Here is a 23,839-nt window from a genome sequence, read left to right as displayed (position 1 = left end):
TGTATGAACACACTCATGGTAGCCTTTCAGAAGTTACTGTATGTACTCTCTGAAGCTGTTCGAGGCACTGATAATTATATAAAACTTAAGAGGATGAAAGCACCATTAAAAATTCTAGTAGTTTTTTACAGGGTGCATTGTCTAGAAAGGTTTACAGTCAAGAGGGATTACTAGCACTCACAGAAATCTCCTTCAGGTCCTATTATTTCATTGGCACAGTAGTTTATACTACTATGAGGGCTGTTTTAATCACTAAATAAAGAGCTGGATTTGAGCATTGACAATGTGCATTAATTAACGATGTATAGTTCTGTATATTACATGGGTTCACTAAAGCCTCCTTGTGCGGTGCACTGGGAAAGTGCACCACCACCACCGCAGAGGTTGTGGGTTCCAATGTGTACCTGGCCTTGTCCAGTGTTTGTTTGTTTGGTGATATTTGTCACTTCACGTAATCCTACATGTAAAAGTCCTGCATTACAATTTTACAGTAGAGTAAAAGTATTGGCAACAAAATATAAAGTACCAAGTACAAGTACTCATTATACAGAAAGTCCCATTACACGTTTTCAAATAGCTCACTACTCGTCACAATACATTATACAGATAATTTTACTTGTCTTCAATGTACTTATCCTCAGCTCAATAAGATCATTGATATCACAATCAAACATGGAACCAATATTTATTCTGTCCCAAGAATAGTAATAGTAGACATACTAATGAAACTATGATTTTAAATTGACATATCTTCCAGCTAAAATCAGGAAAATACATAAAGCAATGACAATATTTTGTTTCAACAGATCATTTTATTTAAAAAAAGTATTTGTATAGATGCAATGATATGTTCAGTTTAAATACAATCTAAAATTAATATTTTTATATAACTTTATAATACTGGGAATGGACTACTTTTAAAACATTTCTCATCTAGTAACAAACAATCGTATGATCAAGCAGCAATTAGCATGGCAGCTAATAGAAAAGCATAGTGTAGGCTTACATTTGTATACAAATACACATAACACAAACAAATAAAACACATTTTGGGAACACATCTGTCTTGTATCAACTCATAAATAATGTAAATCTTGGGAAGTAAGGAAGACATCTTGACTTGGACATAACATTATTTGGTTGTCTGCGTTATGTCCTTCAGAAATACTGTGCCGAGAGCTTTTGTCATAAATACAACAAAAATACTCTTCACTGATAATATTTTAGTGAATGTAAGTGTTTGTATTTAATTTCGTCTGGAGTGTTTCAGTTTGAGTCCTCGAGGCTACTGCTTTTCTGATCTGAGATGCAGTTACAGAGTCGTGCCATGATACTTTGCAGACTTGGCTCTACGATGCCAAGCAGAGGCCTCTGGGAAGGGTCTCCGTTCCAGCAAGCCTCCATCAGCTGCCAGCATTCTGCATCAAAACTGGCTAAGCGCTCTGGCCTGGCACCTGAAGAGAAAAGACAACAGAGTTTAGAGACACAAAATCTGCTGACAGACCAGAGCTGAATATAATTGACACGATAGCCATTTTGTTCTTGCGTGTCAAACTTGCCGCATGGGGTCATACTCAAGACAGCTAAAAAATGCCAGCCCTCATATCTGAATAAAAGCACTTACTTATAAGCCCATGTAGTACCTGAAGGACACTACTGTGAGTGATGCCATTCTTTTGCTGATATGCAAGTCTTCTGAGCCGAGCTCAGAAGACTTACATATCAGTTGTACAAAATATATCAGTTATATAAAATAGTTTTACTTGTTGTGACTGTGTTGTGCTTATTCTTTCTAGTTTGATTGTCATACACAAGGCAGCCATGAGCAAAGTATGTAAGAGCAAAAGGTTAAACTCAAAGGACTCAAATGTCTTACAGGGATCATGTTGTCGGGTTGTTGTGAATTGGGGCATAATTCTTTGAGAAAGCAGTTCTAATGTATTTCACCTTTTTTAACATTGTTCCAGAGCTGGTCCTTCGTAGAGCATTTCTCGAAGGATTCTGGGAGTTTTACTGAACCAGTACAGAGGTACCAAAAAAGGATCCCAAAGGCATAGACATCTACAGAGTTATCATACTTTCCTGTAGGGAGAGATGTAATATTTTATAATACGGTGACACATCAGCTAAAGTGTATAATTTAATTTGACGACAATGTATGTTTATATATTCATTATTTATAGGCTGGAAATGATGTAAACAAGTGATGCACATTCATGGATTAATTGGTTGATGTCATAGCAAACATGACCGCTTGGTAATCTTACCTGTGAACAGCTCAGGGGCCATGTGGATGGGAGTTCCAACGACACTGCCGGACATCATGGCTTCCGGTTTGCAGAAGCCCAAATCTGTGATCTTCGCCCGATTCTGTTTGTCCAGCTGTGGGAGGGACAAGGAACACCGGACATCAAGACAGAATGAACAATTTGGTCACAGAAATAGAGCACCCGTTTTTTCCTCCAACTTGGAGGAAATTCTTTCTAAAAATATTGCCTCTTTAAAAGTTGTCAAAGGACACAGTGGTGAATTGAAGGTGATGAGGTACTTATTACAGTACATGTGCTGTACTAACAGCAATACATAAACACTAACCATCTCAAAATGTCACGTCAATGTATGCTCATCGATTCCAATTTAACTGATCTATGCCACTGCCTTTCCATAGTCCTCCTTTCAACCCCACTGTCAAAGGCTCCATACTCACCAAAACATTCTTCAGCTTTATGTCTCTATGCAAGAGACCCTGGCCGTGCAAAAAGCGAATCCCTTCCACCACATCCAGAGCAATCTGAAGTCTCTCCCTTAGTGGAAGACCAGCCTGGAACACACAAACCAACATGACCGTTGGGGAATATGGATAAGTTGGATAGTTGTGAACATTGCACCAACTATATATCAGAGTACAGCCCCTCTGTTCTTTTCTATACAGTGCAGCAGGGGTCGGCAACCATTTTGACATGAAGTGCCATGCTTTGATTTTCTTGCTAGTCAGTGTGCCATATCAACATTATTTTGTATTAATAACACCACATCAAAAGACAATATTCAACAGATTTGAAAATATTGAAATATTTTCTTTAACATTATCTCCCAGACGGCCCAGTCAGAGTTCAGTTTGAATGCATGTAGAATTATGTGCAGGATTTAATGATACTTTTGTCTATTTTTGTATTTTATTTATGCCAGTTATCTATGGCAGTCGTGCCCAGTCACCTTTAAGCCTGTATAGAGGTCCCTGTGTAGTCGCTCCATAATAAGTAGCACAGCAATGCTGGAACCACCTCCGTAGGTGTGATCAATGACAGAGCCATGCAAGTCCACCAGGCGCTCATGCTTTGGCAGGGATCTAAAAAGGACACACACACACACACACACACACACACACACACACACACACACACACACACACACACACACACACACACACACACACACACACACACACACACACACACACACACACACACACACACACACACACACACACACACACACACACACACACACACACACACACGTGCTCAGTGGCTAATGCAACATTCAATCTTGCATTTCAACATTCAATTCAATACGAACAATTTGTTAATAGAAATACAGTGTATCATGTATATTAATTCACTTGCGATTGCACTCAAAGCTGCCCATTTGACATACAACTGTGAAACTCTTCTTGATATGTCCACAGGGGGGCAAACCCATCACAGCCGTGATCCATGATTCTCTCTCCAAGTTACTAGTAACATTTTGCTCTCATGTTGTACTGTACTGAGTGAAAAATGGCCACTGTGTGAGTTTGACCAATAACATGGACCAGGGTAGGTACCTTCACAAAAACATGCAGTAATCCTGGTCTCTAGTCTAAACTACCTCCCCCTGGCCAGCCGGGGCTCCTGATGGAGGGCAAAGGAACTGGTCGGAATAACGTGTTCCTTCCACGTGCTACGGGGAAACTCTCCCCTGTCAGGTGAAAAGAAGCAGCTTGGACTCCTCATGCATAGAACAGAGCATGAGGTCAGTCCGCTGCCCCCCAGGTTGGCAGAGGAAGTGTAGCACCCAGGATTACATTAGATAATTGACACTGGGTGAAAAAATGGGTTGCAAAATCGTGGGATAAAAATAAAATAAAAAATAAAAAAACATGGACCAGCATGTACCCATCTAAATACTACTAATGTCAACGAAGTCCACACCCACAACAACAGAGGGAGTTCAACAAACCATGTGCGACCCAGATTCTGCACTAACAAGGGACTAAATTAATTTAGCTCCTATGCCACAAAAATGTGGAACGCCCTACCAACAGCCTTAAGACATGAACGAGACAAAGACAAAAAACGCTCTCAAAGAGCACCTGAATCCCCTACCCACCCCTTTTTTGCTCACTGTATGTCTCTTTTCCCTTCTTACCTCATCTATGATGATTTCCTGTTTTTGGCTATATAGAAGTGTATATTTGTACGTCTCAATGTTATGATGAATTGAAAATTGTTGACCCTATTGTAAACAAGTGTAATGCTTTATGGTGTCGTCCACAGTTAATAGTTTTGTATCGAGTTGTGCTTGAAATGTACTGTAATTCTCCAAACTGTTAATAAATACTTCAATCAGCATTAACCACTTACCGTTAAGCCCTACTGTATATACTTAGCCAATTTATAAGCTCACAATACATCACATAGTGACTCGTTCTGCAATGAATTAATTCATTTTAAGACTTTAACTAAACATGACTATGCCACTTCCCAACACAATATGCTCACAAAAATTAAAAACAACATTTTATGCAGGGTCTTGTCCTGTTGTCCGGGACAAGTAATAAATCTTTCTGGACATGTGCACTATAAATGTACAATATAGACATTATTTTGTGGCAAACCGAACCACAAAATAATTCTGTGGCTTCTTTCTTTACTTTCAAATGGAAGCACTACCCTACGTCATTTATTTTATACGGCAACTGGCCATTATCACTACTTTCTTTGTGCTAAACGAGTGACTCGATGATTACATGAAACATTTAAAACATGTTTGAAAATCAAATCAAGAACATGAATTAAAAAACTATACGCTATTCAGCAAATAGACGGACCCGGTTAACTTGTTAGCCCTAGAATGTCTGTGATCTTGCATACATTTCATGTATTCCAAATACATAGCCATAGATCGGTCCCATCCGCTCGTGGTTAGCAGATGTGCTGCCTAAATCTGCTCAGCACGCCATGTGTACTCACCCAATAATTAATTCCTAAGACTTGAAGTCAGATATTGTCCTCTAGTTTCGTTTCATATTGTCCATTGAAGGTTATGGCAGAAAACATGTATTTAGTAAAATATCTCAGGTGGTGATATTTGACTAAGCACACGTTTTCTGCCATAACTTTCAAATGGATATGAAACTAGAGGACAGTATCTGACTCCAAGTCTTAGGAATGAATTATTGGGTGAGCACATGGTTACACAGACGAGGTCAGTCTGCTAACCTTGTGCGGATACGACCAATCTATGGTTGTGTATCAAAGACATTCTAGGGCTATTAAACTTGTAAATAAACTTCTAATATTCAAACATGAATTCACCAAAACCAACTTAGAGTTAGCCGATTTAAAATGTATTTGTGTGCTCGACAAGTGACTTCTGTGCCGGGAACAAGTGCCTCAAAAAGTTACCGGTAATGTCAAGCCCTGATGTATGTAACAGTATGTCAACATATCAGCACGTATTAAATAAGCAGGTTGTGGTGGTTGGACACACCAAACCTGTTGGTTTGGTGTGTTGGTTTCATTGAGGGTGGGAAACAAAGCTAGCCGGGTCAAGTCTAGTCAAGCTGAATCGGTTCCATGCAATAGGAAAGCACCATTTATCAAGTTTATCTGTGTGCTGCCTCTAATTCTGCAATTTCACCCTCCACTGACTCACCTTGTGTAATGAAATTCAAGAGCCAGATCATTCCAGTGTTTATCATCGGGTGGTACCACAGATTTCAAGGCACATGGATAGCGACCACCCCAGTTGTCACACAGGTACACCACTCCATACTGGCCACGGCCCAACTCGCGGCCAAGCTTCGGCTTGCCTGTTAGAACACAAAGCAATGCAGTTGAGTCAGAAAGCATTCACAAAGCAATGCAGTTGAGTCAGAAAGCATTTAGTTAACAAAACATGAGGTCAGATAACTGATAAAGAATAGATTTAACCAATAATTATTATAGAATGAGAATACAAGTGTGCATGTATTATTTTATCTTGGCATTCGGCTCCGCTACATTTTTCTCCCTACTCGGCACAATTAAACACCATAATTAAACATTAAGAGCAGGGAGATAGATATACAATAACAACCCCCCATGGGGAACAGAAATAACAGAGCCCACCGGTGATGCTGGGGTGGCGGTGGGAGCAAACATCACATAACAACCATATGCAGAAGGAAGGCAGGTAGAAGCATGCAGTCTAGGTGAGCTTAAATACCCCGCCCAATTGTGCAGCTGACTTGCCACATCAGCGAATGACATCTGGGTCTTGCACACACTGAATACACCCACATAGAAATGCAGAATATTAACCCCTTGAGTTTATGTATGCGCCCTTGAGCATATAAACAAATAAAGTAAAGTATTGTTCGATAAATTGACATACAGGAAAAAGACGATTTGATCCTCAGTGTTAACATAACTCTGTGAGTGTATGAATGCGACCCTCTCTGAGTTAAATGAACACTGAGGATTTGACTGTGCGTTTGTCACAATGACTCACCATGCAGCAGAACATCTCTGAGGGACCGGCTCTCCAGAGATAGACGTGCCAAACGAGGGGCGTGGTCTTTTCTAACACGCAACCACAGGTCTTCGGTACGCTCCAGGCGTCCTGTATGGCCTTCCTCCAACTGCAAACACGCACGCAAGCACAAAACACATTTTTCTGAAATGATGCCTCTGCATGGAAGGGTGGAAACAAGCAGCGCGACAGAAAGAATCAATTAGCATCAACTGCTAATCAATGTGTTCCAGTGCATGGAGTATGAGCCTGCTGATCAGAGCACTACCTTCCACCAGAATCACATGACTGGCCTGTTCAAGGCCTACTGTCCTTTGGAAGCTAATCAAAGAGAGGCTTTGAAGTGACTGAAAAAGCCATTAGATTGCCTGTCATAGGCTTTACTCTGATTATTAGGGCAATTTAATTAAATTGTTAACTTGTGCATGTTCAGTTCATATTATACAGCTTTGTATATTCCAGTTATTGACTCTATAGTAATAGTCGTCAGAATTCCCTCCCGTTAAATCTAGTGATATTAATTCTAGGGGTGCACGATTGTGAAATTTGCAGGGTCATATCCGCTGATACCGATTCTGACCGATTCCGATATTATACAGAGGACCACAATGGAAACAAGCCTAGACCCTAGGGGCTTGGCCCAAAGCCTGTTAATAAAGTATTCAATCAATCAATAAATAGCATAATACTTTTCCTAGTGTCCGTTTTCACAACTGAATGACTACTGAATTGTATTGCAGGTGAAAATCGATTAAATAATCTGTATTATTTTGAGACCATTCCGATATGGCCAATTCCGATTATGCTACAGATGAATCTCTAATTAATTCCTTGATTATGGATGGACTGTGACAAGTGACAACGCATTATGGTGAATGTATTTTTATGTTGAGCAGGGGCTGCAAGTCAAATGGCCAATTTTCCTGTATTTCCTCAATTGTAAGGAGGAAACATATTTATTATTTAATATAAATAATTATTACTATGCATTAGTATCCATCCATACACAGGAGACATACTGATATATACTGTCCAATGAGACGACAATGGCTGCAATTATGGATGGCTGAAGTGTCAGGCAGTGTGTGTGTATGGACAGACACCTTACAGATACATTAAATTATGACAATTATTAAGGACCCTCATTATTGTCTTCTGAAATGGATTTAACTGGAACACCCTAATAGTCCCAATAAAGTGGTTAGGAAAGAAAGAAAATTACAACAAAGCATTAAATTAAGTAAGCACGACCACCAGATTTAGATAAGGAGGAAGAGAAAGAAAGGAAAGAAGGAAGGACACAAATTAAGAAAGAGCGAAAGTGAAAGAGACAAAAAGATACACTGCCCAGTGCCTACTGCCCAGTGACTTCTCGGCGGGTAGGCTACAACCAAATGGACCCATAACAGTCCATTTGGACAGTCTATTTTATTGTTACTACATTGTTACTACAGTCTAGTTTATTGTTAATTATAAAAAGCCCTATTCGCACGGGATTAGTATTACCCCAGGAAATATGGAATTCTGTCATGCAAACTCTATCTTATAATGTTTCAAAGTCTGATTATTAATTTCCCCTTGTGGCATTATCATCTGCCAGTATATAGGCTACCAATAATCCAATTGTACAACTTTAAATGTAGCGTGCGTGCATATATACATTCGCGTTTCACTTTTCTCTCGCTCTCACTACGGCTCTAATGAATCAAAGGTCTCATGACAGAAAACACTAGCTTCTTAAATAAAGTTGGTGCGCAGATATACACGCACAGTCGTGCTCTGATGAGAACATATATTGTACCAACCAGTGTTACATGCCAATAAAGTATTAGCCCACCTGATTGATCCTCCGGTCTACTTGAAGAAATAATCCAGTTTTTATGAGTGAGGACATGAAGAATGCCTATGTTTTCAATCTGGTTTTGCTGACGAACCATGATACATGTCATGTTATGGTTTAATTTAAACCTTTAAGGGCAGATGGTCATCTTATTTCAGACCTTGCACTGCGTGACAGCCTAATTGATCTGACCTGACCTATAGGCTACTTTTGCACAGCTGGAATGATGCAATTAATTCAACAATATAGGCTATGCACATTTTAAATTGCTGCCATACACGTAATTGTATTTTTTCACATGAGATTTGAGCCTTGTAGATGGAAATGTAGGCTACTCAGTTTTGATTAATTTATACACTCTTTAGCAAGATATATGAATATGTCTGAGGAGAATGTAATGACCCTATGCTGTGCTGTGGAAATCGCACATCTCTCTCTGGGGTCACCATCCTGGAGTAATACTAGTCCCGTGCGAATAGAATAGGGCGTCACCTGGACACACCCTGTTGTTGTTTCCACACACATTAAATACAGATAGACAAAGATATTTACATTTCATAGCACAATTCTGGAGAATTACGGCAGCAGCTATTAATTCATGATGTATGTTTTTTTTTTCTCTTTTTTTTTTCCTGATGTTTCTTCGAAGATTTTGTTTAGTATTTGTGCTGCCATGGGGTTGTGGGGGGGGGGGGGGATATATGTGAATAATTGCTTTGAAAATACTATGTTGTAAAGAAAAATCAATAAACATATGTTAAAAAAGAAAAAAGCATGATGTATGAATCCTTGTTTCTTCATTAATGTTTAGTTCATTAACCCATTCTGGACGGGAACCCCTTTTGGTGATTTAAGCATTATGTTGTACCTTAGCCATTAAAAAATAGCAGATCTACAAGCTCATAGTACGGCACAGAGTGCACTACGAGCTTGTAGATCTTGATAACGTGGCGCAAATCGTTGAATATATATTCTTTCAGAGCAAACGTTTTTAACTCAAATCTTTGCTTCTGCGAGGTCCCTGGAACAACTTATTTTGAGATGGCATCCGTGGCCAAATCATCATCATACTATAATTCACTCAATATCTAAATGGATGAAAGAATGTCTGTCTGAATGTCTGAAACACTGTCGTAGCTCCTCACTGCCTGCACCAACTCACTGCCTGCACCAATCGCTCTGACTTTTAACACAGGCATTGACCATCATTTTATGGAGGTCTTAACAAAGCCCTTTTTTCACTTTAACCTCCTAGATGACAAATCCATTGAGAAACGGACCTTTGCTCTCCGCGGTCATGGAGCTGCCGTAAACGACTCAACTATATGACAAATAACAATGACAGATATGACAAATAATATACAAAGACTTAAAAACATAAATGTAAAAATAGCGGAAATAGCTGATCTACCAGCATACAAGACATGTAAGCTTGTAATGCAGCTATTTCTGCTTTTTTCTTTTTTACGATTTAAACGATTACGCAAAAATAATTCTGATTATCTGAAATAATTTAAATTAAACGATTATGTAATAATTGTGACAGGCCGAAAATCAGCGACAGTCACCAACAGAGGAAGCTCACCTGGCGCAGAGAAGCAGCAAAAGCATCATGGGAGCTGTTGAGGCGCGTTCTGAACTGAGAGCAAATGCTCCTCGCCAGCTTGGCAGCACTGAGGCTTTCTATGGCATCCTGGGCCACCTTCCGCTTCCACTCTGGGCTGATGGCAGGTGGGTTCACAAACGTTATCCTTTGGATTATCTACAGGAGAGAGTAAAACAAAATACAATTTGAACAAAATGGCTAATTGCTCATTCCCACCATATAAATCACCTAATTATTTTGATAGATGTGTGTGTTACAGCAGCACCTACCTGTTTGATCTGCTCCCAAAACAGACGTGTAACAGAGGATCCAGAGTGAAAGGTCACTTCCACGTGATAGGCAGCATTTAATATCTAAGGCAGAGGATAGAAGGCATGGCAGATGAGGGAAAAATATACCCCATGATTCCAACACATGTTACAGCAGCAGTTCCCAAACCTTTTTGGCCATGCACCCCGTTACCTCCTGACCTAGCTGATGCACCCCGCCACATTGAAATAAATTGCATATGCTATATAGAGACATATATTTCCTTTTTATCCACATATATGAACCTGAATATGGCATAATATATGCAGCATAGGCTATATTCTGCATTACTTGCCATATATTGGCATAATGTTAATATATTTCAAATAAAACCATAGCACCACCATTAGACTTTTCATGTCGCCCACCCCCTAGAAGGCGCTCGCCCACCACAAGGGGTGCACGCACCACAGTTTGGGAACCACAGTGTTACAGCGTTACATTTAACACGCAGGCTTTTGCCATTTAGGGGCTGGGAAATGAACCCCAACAGTACGTTGATATTGATCGATATTCAAAATTGTATTTTAAAAATTGTCTGTACTGTACTTGCGCTAGTTTAACTTTGATATTATTTTAATTTATTTATTATATAAAGCTTTAATCTGGATGGATCCCAGCTGACCTGTTTGAGGTGATTGGAAGTGACATTGTGGACAGAGGAATCGATGTGGGATTTCTCTAGGCTGCTGAGACAACGTTCCAAGGTTCCTACAAAGCTCTCCCTCAAGTAGTCCACGGAACTGATCAGCTTGTTGGCAACTGCCTGGTTCAACCGAACCACGATCAGTTCCTGGATCTGGTGGATGCAGGATTTGATCTCCTTCGATGTGACAGGGTCTCCATTGGTTGTCACAATGATGTCTGTGGAGAGAGTGTGTCAGGAAATGGTGAAATCCTGTGCAGTCTACCACATGTGATGTACATACTGTATGAATTAGCACTGTAAAATCGCAGCATACTAACCCTGCAGGGATAATCCCTGCGGGCGTAAAGACTGTGTAACCACTGTTCGCTCCAAATCATTTAAAAATTGCAATGGCCTATGAGGATACTCCAACATTCGGCCGGACCACCAATGGTGTAAATTCATGAGTGACTCACTCAGTCTGTTACATATGTTTGCATTTATAGTTCTATTATAGGACTGGCCCCACTGTTGATCGTTAACCAAAAATACAAACATGACTTAAAGGGCCACTTCAGCCCTTTTGGAACCAGAGCTTATTTTAATGATGTTTAGGACACAAACCACTTTCCTGGGGTTTTTATGTGTGTAATATACAAATACTATTAACATTGAGTGACTGCAGTTTCTTCCAGCAGTGAAATGTACTTTTAAGCATAAACATACACATCTTGTGTACATTTGGAACAGAATCTTAATTGCATCAGTCAAAGAATAGTAAATAAATGCTGAAGATGTTCAATTTTAGCCTTCAGATGGTGGTCCGCAGCCAAGGTTCTTGATAGAAAAATCGTTTGAGAACATTTTAGAAGGCATTTGTAGAATGAGCATCAGGTCTTCATGGGTTAATGAAACAATCACTGCTTGTTTTGCCACAGACAACCTCAGAAGGTAAACTGTTGTTTTACAGTCAAATAAATTACTTTATTACTCATTTGCTGTAATATATATATATATACACACACACCGGTATACACATTGTAGGAAACAGTATAATAGTTTTATACTGAAACATTTGCCAAGTACCGTAGTAAAATGTTTTGGTTTTGTATTGCTGCTACCCTAAAAAATAGATTCTGTATAACTTCACCAGGGAAATGGTACGCAATGAAAAAAGAAACACCCTAACTAACATAACTGAAAGAACATTATGTCAATTGGTGGTAAAATACAAGACAATCCTCTCTGTTCTGCCTTGTGTAAATTAACCAACAAAAGAAAAACAAAAAAGTTACAATTGTCTTTTTTGTGTTTGCAGAGTAATTCTGATGCAACTTATCTAGCTGAGAGACAGACACAAACAAAAACACCTTCACACTCGTAGCAAGACTTAGGGTACATCAAAGCTACAATCTGGGACTTTTTAACTTTAACTTTTATTTTTAACCAATCTGTATGGCATTTCTCTCTAGGTCGTCCTCAGACGAGCCTTCCATCGTCGCCTCCAGTCATCCCGGTTCTCCATACATCCGGCCAGCTCGTTGGTGCTTTGTGCTCCTGCATCTTTCTTGAGTACATCCACATATGTTAGTATGGGACGTCCTCGTGACCGGTGCTCATGTGTTGGTTCCCACAGCACCAGTTTGCTGGCTGGGAGCTCTTGGTGTCTTTGGCAGTGTCGTGCGAGTCTCATTCTCCTGGCTGCTATTTTGTCGCTCACCCTGAATTTAATTGAATACAATACTAGCACACAGAGTGAAGCAGTGGTTGAAGGTTGTCTCCCTACTAAAAATTATAATTTATTATAATTACTACTGTATGGGCATTGAATGGTTGACAAAGTAAATATGTTATTTGAAGCAGGTGTATCTGACGGTCATAGATATACAGTACACCATCTTGAAAATGATTAAAAAAAACCAAACCGCCCTTCAGAGAAGTCTGCTACAAAACCAGTGGTGGAAAGTACATTTACTCAAGTACTGTACTTGTAGCGATGGGCGATCGCACGCACGCACATGCACCCACTCACACCACCGCAAGTATTCATGTCCATGTACATTTCAGTACTCTCACAGACTAACATCAGCGCAGCAACACGCCCCCGACGCCTGTTACGTTGACTCATGTTTTATCAATGAACTGATCCAAGATGGCGCTGCCTGCCAGAGAGAAGCCAGTCTGGAGTGGAGACGTGATCGCAAGTTATAGTCCGCGCGGTGTGTTTTAATGAATGAAGACCCAGCTGTAATCGGATCCTGGTGGAGGAGAGAGAACCTGAGAAGTGAATCCTTGGGGCGTTTTCCACTGTCCGTGTGCCTGTCTTGTCGTCGTTCAGCAACGGAGCTGCTCTCTCTGTGACTGGTATCTGGCCCCCTACCCCCCATACACGCCCATACACACACTCACACACAAACACCCTGTTGCCTCGTTCTAAACACCCCGGTACAGGCCGTGGGATTTAATTTGTTTTCTATTCTTTTGGGGTAATAACATTTCATTCAGTGAATGAATGAATAACCCTTGGTGTGTTGTGAATACGTGGATGTTATTGACTGTTCTCTGTGGACGCTACTGTGGTATTTGGAAACTGTGGACTGGATTTTGGGTGTGGGCAAATATACATGCAATATCAAACTGAGTTCTTCTGTGTCTGTGTGAATTGACTGATTTACTATTGTATTGAGTGAAGGTTTGCTTTTTGGGTAACTTATCCCTGGCTATATGGTTTACAGGTTCATGTGGTACTGCAATATTTATCCATGTAATCCATTGTATGGTTGACTTTAAAAAAAGATTGTGTAATGCATTTGCCTAACTGGCACCACAAAACAGAGTCATCAAGTCAAACCGTTAAGTACCATTTTGAGGTATTTTTACTTACCAAATGTCAATACTTTTACTCTACTCCACTACATCTCGGACAAATATTATTTTACTCCACTATAACGATTTGAAGACGTTCGTTACATTTTACTCCACTGTCTACAACTATATGAAAACCTTCGTTACATTGTAGAGCTTGTTTATAATTTCAAACACATAGTTTAGCAGGTGACTGCAGCGCTGACCTGTGAACTCCAGGTTAGCAGCGTCCTCAAGCAGCTGTTCTTTCATGCTACTGAGTGTCTCCACAATCATCTCCTTCATCTCCTCCTGCTTGCGGTTGGCGATGGCCATGAGGGAGGTGAACAGTTCGCCTTCTTTCTCCCGTGTGTATTCTAGCCTGCGCGGCGTTATCTGCAGGTCCCTCTGCATATCGAACGCCTGCAATGAGAGCATATGGTAGCAAGAGTTGTGGATGGTCTCCATAATCTACTGACCACTGAAGACAACATTCACCCCCATTTAGCTAATACTTGGTTCCTATAGCAGTTTCACTACCACAAATGCAGTCCTGGAAGGTGTTCATTTGGGACCCTGATTGAGTCAGACATTCTTCTGTTCTAAAATAGTACACTATCGGGTAACAGTTAATGACATTTTATTTTTATTTATTCATTATCAAAGTTAGCATCCCTAGAGCAAATGGATACAAAACACTTCTTTGTAATGATGCAGTACAGGTGTAGGCCTAATTCAAGAACAATGTGGATTACACAGATGGAGATGGTACTCTCTCTCCCATACAGACACTAACCTGGTTGATGAACAGATCCAGACACCGAGAATGCACCCCATTGAGAATGTTGGCGGCCTCCACCTGCTGGTTATGAAGCACCTGGCGGGCAAACGGCACTAGCAGCCGATGCAGTCTTTCAAAGGCCTCCCCCAGCACGCTCTGCGGCTTGGAGCCCGTGCTGGGCGTCTGCGTGGGGGCGCCGCAGGAGCAGTTCCCCGCCTGGGAGTGTAGGAAGCCTAAGGAGTGTAGGTGCTTATAGAGCGGGCTCTTCTCTCTCTCCCTGTCTCTTTCTTTTTCCTTCTCTGCTCGGCGGCCGGGCTCGGGGGATGCCTCTGGCAGCGTCGCAGGGATGCGAATGAAGCAGATGGGGAAAGGGAGCATCTCTTTGACCTTTCGAAGGTCGGCGACCTGCTCCGTACTGAGGGAGTCCTGGTTGAGGGCGTAGAGTATGATGGGGGTAACACTGCGAGTGCAATCGTCCAGGGCCTCTTCTATGGGCTGGATGCTTGAACACGGTGCCACCATGATCTTTGCTTCCTGAAAATGAATAGTGTTGTTTCTCCCATCAGATCAACTGTTCATATAGGGCTTGACGATTCATTGTCATAAAAATATTCAATATTGCAATTAACAATTGTGTTGAACATATAAATCAAAATTAAATGTCGGTTATCTTTTTGGTTTCGAAAGCAAAGACTCCACAATGCCAATATGACAAATAACTTAAATATACAAATAGCTAACACGTAGCATTGCAAACTTGTAGATCTGCTAATTCCAAAAAAAAAGGAAAATAATTGAAAATGTGTGAAAAAATAATTACACAATATGATTATGTCGGTTATGCAAAATAATTGTGATCATCTCAAATAATTGGGATTAGGCAATTATGTCACTCATAATGTTACTCATAACAGGCCTACTGTTCAACACGCACATCTGCATGTCTCAAATTCGTCTGACCTCCTGATTTTACAACTAAGACTTTAAAAAGGAAATTCATCATAATTTCTATTTCACATGCTACTTCCATTTCTGAACATAAACCCATCTATGGTGGTCATGGGAAAGGTTATGGCAGGGCAATAAAAAGGCAAAAGTTAAAGATGTGCAGAGATGTGCACAGCTTTTGATAAATTACAACATAAACAAAAATAGAATCGGAGAGAGCGTGAGATGGAGTCAGTGAATGTGGTGGGGGGTGAAGAGAGAAATGGGGTGAAAGAGAGGCAGAAATGACTAACACAGCCACACAAAAGAGACAGTCAGTCCTGTCTCCAAGAAACAAGAGCCGATACCAACTGAGCAGTCTCTCTGAAACAAAGATAGCCTGCAAACATTTGCCCACAACTAATCAAAATAAGCAGGATCTTTCAATTGCCTTCATGCAGTGTATTTCCAACAGCAGCAGTGATGATAAAATCCCGATTCCCGGTTTCCCGAAGCCATTTTTCTCCACTCCGTCAGTCCTCACATTCATCTTAAAGGGCTTTACGCCTTGAACGCTTACAGAGCAGACCCATGTTTACTGTCTGACCCAGTTATATACATTAAAATACCATGCAGTCAAACAGATAAATTGCTGTATCCAAATTCACCAATTTCTTTTAATAGCACACTTCGAGAGAGTATGCTAATGTCTCAGCCCTTTGCTAATAAGTGGGGTGTTTTAGGCTGTAGGCTGTATGGACTTGTTATTCATAATGGGCTATAGAGCTCAAAAGCATTTTGAGAAATGTGGCAATAGGCTGGCAACATTTATGTCCCGTGTGTTACTGTGTGTCTAGGTGGCGGTAAGATGCACAAGGAAACACTGCGATGGAAGGGGGGGATAATTAGCAAGTTGACTCTCTCATCTCTTGGCCTCTCTGAAACAGGGTGTTGTGATTCTGTCAGGGTTGTGTGAATATCACAGTGAGCTGAGAAGTTCTGTGCCTTCACATACAGTACCTCTAGGTAAACAAGTAAACTAAACCCCCAATTATTACACCATCAACCCAACTAAAAGAACACTGTAGTCGACTGAAAGCCATTTTGGAATAAGTTATTTCCTAAAAACAAAATGCAAGTGAATGTAAAACAATGTAACTCACACTGAAACGATATCAAGTCCAGCATAAATAAGAGATTCATTCTGCACTGCATCTCTCACATGAAGTGCACGTCTTCCAGACAATGACTCAACTGTTCCAAACAATAACTCATCTGTTTATGTCCAAATGTAAACATAAAGGACTGACTTTCTGCCACAGAAAGTCAGAACAGACTGGAGAGATACAGGGGGCTGACAGAAACTGAAATTAATTATAATATTTGTTTACATTAGTATTGTATGAAGCAAATGACTGTAGATTGAATTGTGTGTTAAAGGAGTGTATCAATACATTGTTTCTCTATTAGATCATGATTCAACAGCTGATACTGTACTCAATTTGGGATGGTGACCCGAAGTAAGTAAACAACAGAAAGAAAAACATGAATGATCCATCATCCATGATGATTAACTGTATAACAGTGACCTGGGATACAGCCATAACCATGGAAACCCCATCACAGCAATGGAGTTGGGGGATTTTTTTTATGTGGCCTGGTCATGTGAATCGCACCAGACCAGGGCCATTACGTAAGGGGGGGCAGCCTAGAAAGCAATGCTGGCTGGGGCTGTCTGAGGCAAGCTTCCACTGGGACCTGCCGAGAGGCCTTTGTCTAAAGGATTAAACAACATTTTCCACACACCACACGTGATAAGGAATGACTACAATCCACTAACCACGACAAATCAGTTAACCCCAGATACTCTGATCATCAAGTCCCACAGGCTGGAGAGCCGCATGGCTGTACCACTAAGGTTAAGCACTACTTCCTTACTCCACAACATGCAAGCATGTGGTGACCCTGAGCACGAACCTGTGGATTGTGTGTCCTTCAAAAGATGCTCGAAAACATAAACGGAAGAATTCAAGCAGCCTCTACATCCCTGAATTCCTTTACTAGCCTAGATCAAGTAAAAGGAAAGGCCAATCAGCCACAACTGGTTTATATTAGTTACTACTAGTTTATATATAATACATCATAAACATGACACTAAGGAAATATATAACCAGTGACAAATTAGCAATAGTATTATGTATAAAAGGTTGGTGTGGCTATAAATAATCCCAGATATACTGAAGGAACCTGTGCTAATGAAGCATTGCGTTAGTTCATGCAGGGCACGGGAGTCATAAACGTGATCTAGTGAGGGGTGGGAGGGGCTGGGAAGGACAGAAGTCAAGGCACAGACTCCTGTGTTTTTGAAGGACAACGGACGCGCTCTTATGAGAAACAACAAATATAAAAACGTTGGCGAAAATAGTGAGGAAACATTAAGCCCAAATGTCCAGTTTGCTAATTCACAACTACTACTACTTTTAGTTTTAATTTCTCTAAATATTATAAACTTTCACGACAGCCTAAGTACAAATATCATTTATGAAAAGACTGCTACAGTGAAGTCGGACTGAATGACTGAAACTTTTCTGTTCTCTTTTAGGCCTGGTGTTTTGTTGTATGTGGGGATTATCCGACTCTCCCGGCTCTTGCCTTGTCACACCCCACCCTCCCCTCCCTGGTGAAATTTCAGGGAGGAAAAGCGACTTATCACACCTCATCAAGGTGGTCTGTACAGCGTCCTCCTACACTGGATCTCTGCTTTTCAATTACTGCCACTCACTGCTGCTGCAGGAAAAGCTTGCCTCCAGCCCTCCACCACCCTAGACTCCACCTTATAGTTCAAAGTCTTGCATTGCATTAACATTTAAATGTTAAATGTTTGCATGGCTCTAAACTGAATTCAATGTTCTATGACTTTAATAGTAAAATGCATTCAAGTTTGCATGACTCAAATTAAATCAGATTAACTGTCTTGCTATGGTCCCGCTCTTTTATACCTGCGAGGGATTTTGCATAGCGTTCCCTGATTTTGCTTAGCAAAATATAGGGAAAGAGCGGAGCCATTAACGCCAAGTTTAACTATAATAAAATGTTGACGAAAGTCAAAAACAAATTTGATAACGCAAATAAGTCTGATTGTTATTGAATATGATGTAAAGCACTCTTTATTGTCTCCACCAGGCCGAAGGCATGGGGAGAGAGTATGTTTTGCACTCCGTCCATGTGTGTGAGAGTCCGTGTGCCCGTCCGTCCGTCTGTTAACAGCTAATCTCCGGCACTGTTAACCTGGTCAATGTCAAATTTTGCACACACACTCCCTGGATGCAAACGATGAAACTCTGCCCCAAATTTTACAGAACAGCCTGTTATAGCGCCACCAGGAGACCGACCTTTGAAAAACAAAATATTACTCTTCCAGATTCTGTCCAAAAATCGTTACACTAGTGTATGTGTTCAAGACGGATCTGTCCGATATTTCAGATTCCAACCTAATTGGCTAACATTGTCTTTCAAAGTTTGCAGGATTGCCCGGTTTTGAACAAAAAGTTGTAGTAAAAACGTTATAGCGCCACCAACAGGTGGTTTTTGCCAAACCCATTTTTGGAACAAAATGCCTCAAATCATCCAATTGCCATCCAAGGCGTAAGAAGAAATGTCACCCTTTTCACATTGGCCTATTATAGCACCACCAGGAGGCCACAACCTGACCTGCCCTGGTGGAGACCTGTGCCCCGAAGGGCACTTTTTCTAGTTAGAATTATAATGGCTCCATCCATCAATATTATATTTTTCTAACAGTGATGTTCTTTTGCCTGAGTTTGACAGCATAGGGCAGATATGACAAACTTAAATACACAAAGAAATGACTGACAATGACCGATAACAATAATCTAAATGAATAATGTATAATGGCAAGCTCACAACGCATGGCGCGTTGTGAGCTTTTAGATCTTTTTTCCATTATTTCAGAAAATGTTTCAAAAATGTTTGAACCTTTCTCAACATGGAAATGATTATGACGACCATGAGCAAAAATAATTGCGTTTGAAAGAGAATACCAGCACTCACGGAACAGTCCTTTAAGGCACTTTATTGTTTCGTCTTAAATAGGTATGGTATGCTGCAAGCAGACAGCACAACAATGAACGCAGTTCGGCCTACGGCCTTCGTCAGCGTTGTATCAAAAATAATTGCGATCATGTGACAGGCCTACCTGCAGCAGTGGATGGTGCAGAGTGATCTCCAGCTCAGCGAGTCTATGGGCAGGGTCTTCACACTCCTCATGGATCTCCAGGTCCTCCCGGGGAACCGTGTCCCAGCGGCCACAGTTGGCTGCCAGCTGCACACTGTGCACCAGCTCATACTGGCCTGGCAGTGCTAGGCTGAGCCGTGTCTGTCTCCCGTGGGTAAAGCACAACTTCCTTCTCTTGCAGACGGAGCCTTGCACCCCTTCACAAGCCTCCCCGGCCTCTGGGCCCAGTGGCAACAGTCTCTCGCCCAGGAGGCAATTGAGCAGCTGATAACGGGCAGCACAGTCCTGGCCCAGCACCAGGATGTAAGGGGCAGCTCCCACTGTGTTGCGCAGGAACTCTTCCTCATGACTGGGGAAAGAGATGCAGCTCAGCTGCCCTAAGACACAGGAGAACATACCAGTTATTGGAGGGGAATACAAATAGCTATGGGCTACACCAAAAGTTTCCACAATCAGGGCAAGCCTAAGGTTGAAGACAAGTTTATAGTTTGTGGTATTAACAAAACAGATTTAATCAGCGATTTAATCAGTGTTGCATTCAGGATGACCCTTCAGTTACAGTTTAATGCTGGGGGGTGGTGCAGACTTCAAAGCTGGCCATTTTTTCCTTGGGCCATTATTATTTCTTTATCCAACTCACAGGCTTGGTGAACACAGAAGCTTCAATTCAACCTGATTATTTGAGGAGTAATGGCCTTGGACATAATTCACAATGATGCTGAGTCACAGTCAAAAGCATCTGTACAACAAAGAAGAGAACAGAGCTTGGCAATAACCAGCTCTATATGTAAAACCTAACCCCACTTAGTCGACACCACCCTCACATTCTGTCCAATACCTTTTGCAGAGGCCGTTGGTCTAATCTGGAATTATCTTGCTGGTATTCACCTTTACCCAACATGATGAAATGCGTTTAACACTGAACTATAGATACTCCAAGTTAGAAAGGGTTGTCAACACTGTTCTTGTTTCCACCAGGCCGGAGACGATGTTTTCATTCCTGTCTGTCTTGCCCGTCAGTCTATGAACAGTTATACTCCAGCAACCTTGGACCAATTAGGATTTTTTTATTTTTTAGCCAATAACTAAGGTTTTCCCTGGATTCCTTGGATCAAAGCGTAACTCTGCACATGGGCAACCCCCAGTTCCACATTTTTTGTTTTATTCCAAACACTTCTTGCTACTACTTCTACTAACTCAAACAAAATGTACACATTATCTCTGTAGTGTGGTCGGTCACATGATCATGATGTATCGGTCAGATTTGTCTGATTCCATTCTGACTACGATTGTCTTTCAAAGTTTGCAGGAGGGGCCTGTTTTGCACTAAATGCCACAAATCATGAAAGCAGCATCCAATTGCCATGAATGTTTGCACGCATAGGCCTCATTGTGGTCTGGTGGATACCTGCGAAACTGTAGCCCCTCTCGGAACCCTCGGAAATTTGGATGTCACTTTATGTAGGGTCCCTGGCCCTATCTATATTTTCGTATGGGAATTTTGGAACGAGGACATAAATATGCTCGGTAACATTGTATCTGCGCCGTTTGACGGCCTGTTTTCCTTTGAGGGCTTCTGAATCTGTGAACTATAAGTACCTATACATACCGCTGCGAATATCTCCTGTGGCGCGGAAGCTGTTAAGTATTTTGAATCTTTGTTTGACCGATTTGGTCGCTTTGATTCTTCTTGTTTATTTACCGTTTATTGTACCGCCTCCCGGTGTGCGGTTGGCTTGTGCCGGCTATGTCCCTGCCTCTGATCTGCTCTGTCATAGCTATAGCGCCACTAGCTAGCCAGATAGGCAGTACAATGAGGTGTCAATAAACAAGGAAGGAAGAGAAGAATCAAAGCGACCAAATCGGTCAAACAAAGATTAAAAATACTTAACGGCTTCCGCGCCACAGGAGATATTCGCAGCGGTATGTATAGGTACTTATACTTCACACATTCAGAAGCCCTCACACGAAAAAAAGTCGTCAAAGAGCGCAGACAGGCGTTATCCACTGTGTTTATGTTTTATTTATGTCCGCGTACCAGGTGGCAGGGTAGAGCTGGAACAGGACCCCATGGTCTGGGTCTAAAAAATTTCAGAAACTTCAGTACCATTGGGTTCTGCTTGTAGGGCTAGCGAAACTGAAGACTTGTGGTCCATTTCACTTTCCTCACCATGAAAAGAGAAACCACTAAAAAAAGAATTGGCTACCAACATGCCACAAACCTTAACAGCAATACCTAACGCTGTAGATGTGAATCAGCATAAAAAACAGTAAGCGTTCAGGACTTCAGGTCCAATGTGTGGGATCTGTTTGGACACAGATAAGCTCTCTGTGTGATAATTGCTCCCATGAAATGTGACAAACCAGCTCACTAGTACACTCTCTCTCTCACACACATACCACCCCCCCATATATACACACACACACACACACACACACACACACACACACACACACACAACCCCCCCCCCCCACACACACACACACACACACACACACACACACACACACACACGGCCTGACCTAAACATGATTTTGATATAAATCACATTCATTTTACCTAACCCTGTAATATCTATTTTCCATTGGACGCAAATAACTTGACAGCAGAAGAATGCTGCTCTTTCTACCCATGTTTTCCTCACAATGGAGATAGAAAAGGATACATCTTCAAGTTTTGCTAAAACAAAGTCTTAAATGTTAATAGAGAAAGAGTGTGTGTGTGTTGCTGACAGATGCCGACTGTTCTGTAGCAGGTGCAGGAACTCAACTCACCTGCCTCCAGAGAAGCGCCCTCCGAGCTGATGGCTGATGCACAAGCGTTGCTGTAATTCTGTCGGATTTCCCGAAAGAATGCATTAGTCTCTTTCAGGTTCTTTTTCAGTTGGATGGAGTGCTTGTTGTAGCTGCTAAAGGTCCGTGATAATTCTCGGGCTAAGGCGGTGGTTTTCTGTGTATTTCCCTCCATGGCAACTAGTTTGGTTTGTTAGATTTGTACAAGGTAACGTTCCTCCAAGAAGGCAGGTGTCAAGACGTGCTATAGCCCCCCAAATGAAGCGTTTAGAACACACAAGTAAAGGCTTCTTCAGTCTATCATGCTCAGCAAGTCAAATTGCCATTGATCACAATCGGTCTCGATTACAAATCAAGTGGAAGACAAAAAGCACGTAGTACTCCAAGCAGCGATGTCATTTGTGTTAGTGTTCGACAACCAAATTCCTCCAAATCTCCCTAAATGTGAGTGAATAAAAGCAATACATTGGCGCGATTAATACAATGTTAATGTGAAGCTAGCACGGCTAGCTTCACGGTTAGCCTCGAGGGCCAATAATACTATATATAGTGTTAACTCTTCTAGACAATTATTATTAAGATTTAACGTTACTTTGCTGCAACTTCATGTAAGACTGGTCGTGTCTCGGTTAACATACATTACACCGAGGAGTGGTTTGCAAAAGACGTCATGTCAGCAAAGTCAGGTGCCAGCGTTGTGTTTATTGCTAATAAGCTAATTATTTTTCCTATCCAGCAGGCTCTCATCTCCCGGTGTGTCTCGGTCTGGCTCATCGACATGCCCATCCACTCCCTGTTTGCAGCCCTGCAGGGGCCATAGCGGAACATAAGCAGCGGCCTAGTCACAACAACTCGTCTGAAACGTTAGTATCCTCCTCCGTGGTAAAGCGATCTTCCCAAGTCGTCTCTGGTCCAAGGAAGCTAGGAGACATCTTCAGCGTCAATGAATCATCATCGGACGTTGTGTTTTATTTTTAAAATATGATGGTTAGCAGGATGAAGACCACGGCGATGACACAAACTGTGTAACAGTTTCAAGCCCCAAACAGTCAAGCTATCAAATCAGTGCAAAAAGTTAA

General features: G+C 41.4%; 1 protein-coding gene across 1 annotated transcript; it reads right to left on the bottom strand.

The window, feature by feature from the left end:
• Positions 1 to 798: 798 nt before the first annotated feature.
• Positions 799 to 23,839, bottom strand: dstyk (dual serine/threonine and tyrosine protein kinase). Its single transcript, XM_083771548.1, has 14 exons — positions 22,743 to 23,839; positions 19,929 to 20,344; positions 14,801 to 15,319; positions 14,232 to 14,427; positions 11,158 to 11,396; positions 10,493 to 10,576; positions 10,203 to 10,379; positions 6,757 to 6,886; positions 5,920 to 6,076; positions 3,217 to 3,349; positions 2,708 to 2,821; positions 2,268 to 2,382; positions 1,948 to 2,082; positions 799 to 1,454 (listed from the first exon to the last, which is right to left on the bottom strand). The coding sequence occupies exons 1-14, from the start codon at positions 22,933 to 22,935 to the stop codon at positions 1,267 to 1,269; spliced, it is 2,796 nt and encodes a 931-aa protein (XP_083627674.1). The 5' UTR covers positions 22,936 to 23,839; the 3' UTR covers positions 799 to 1,266.

This window comes from Protomyctophum parallelum (assembly GCF_964188405.1).
Source record: "Protomyctophum parallelum genome assembly, chromosome: 8".
NCBI classification, from domain to species: Eukaryota; Metazoa; Chordata; class Actinopteri; order Myctophiformes; family Myctophidae; genus Protomyctophum; species Protomyctophum parallelum.
The sequence above is the reverse complement of the archived record's forward strand: the minus strand, read 5'-3'. Positions and strand labels throughout refer to the sequence as shown.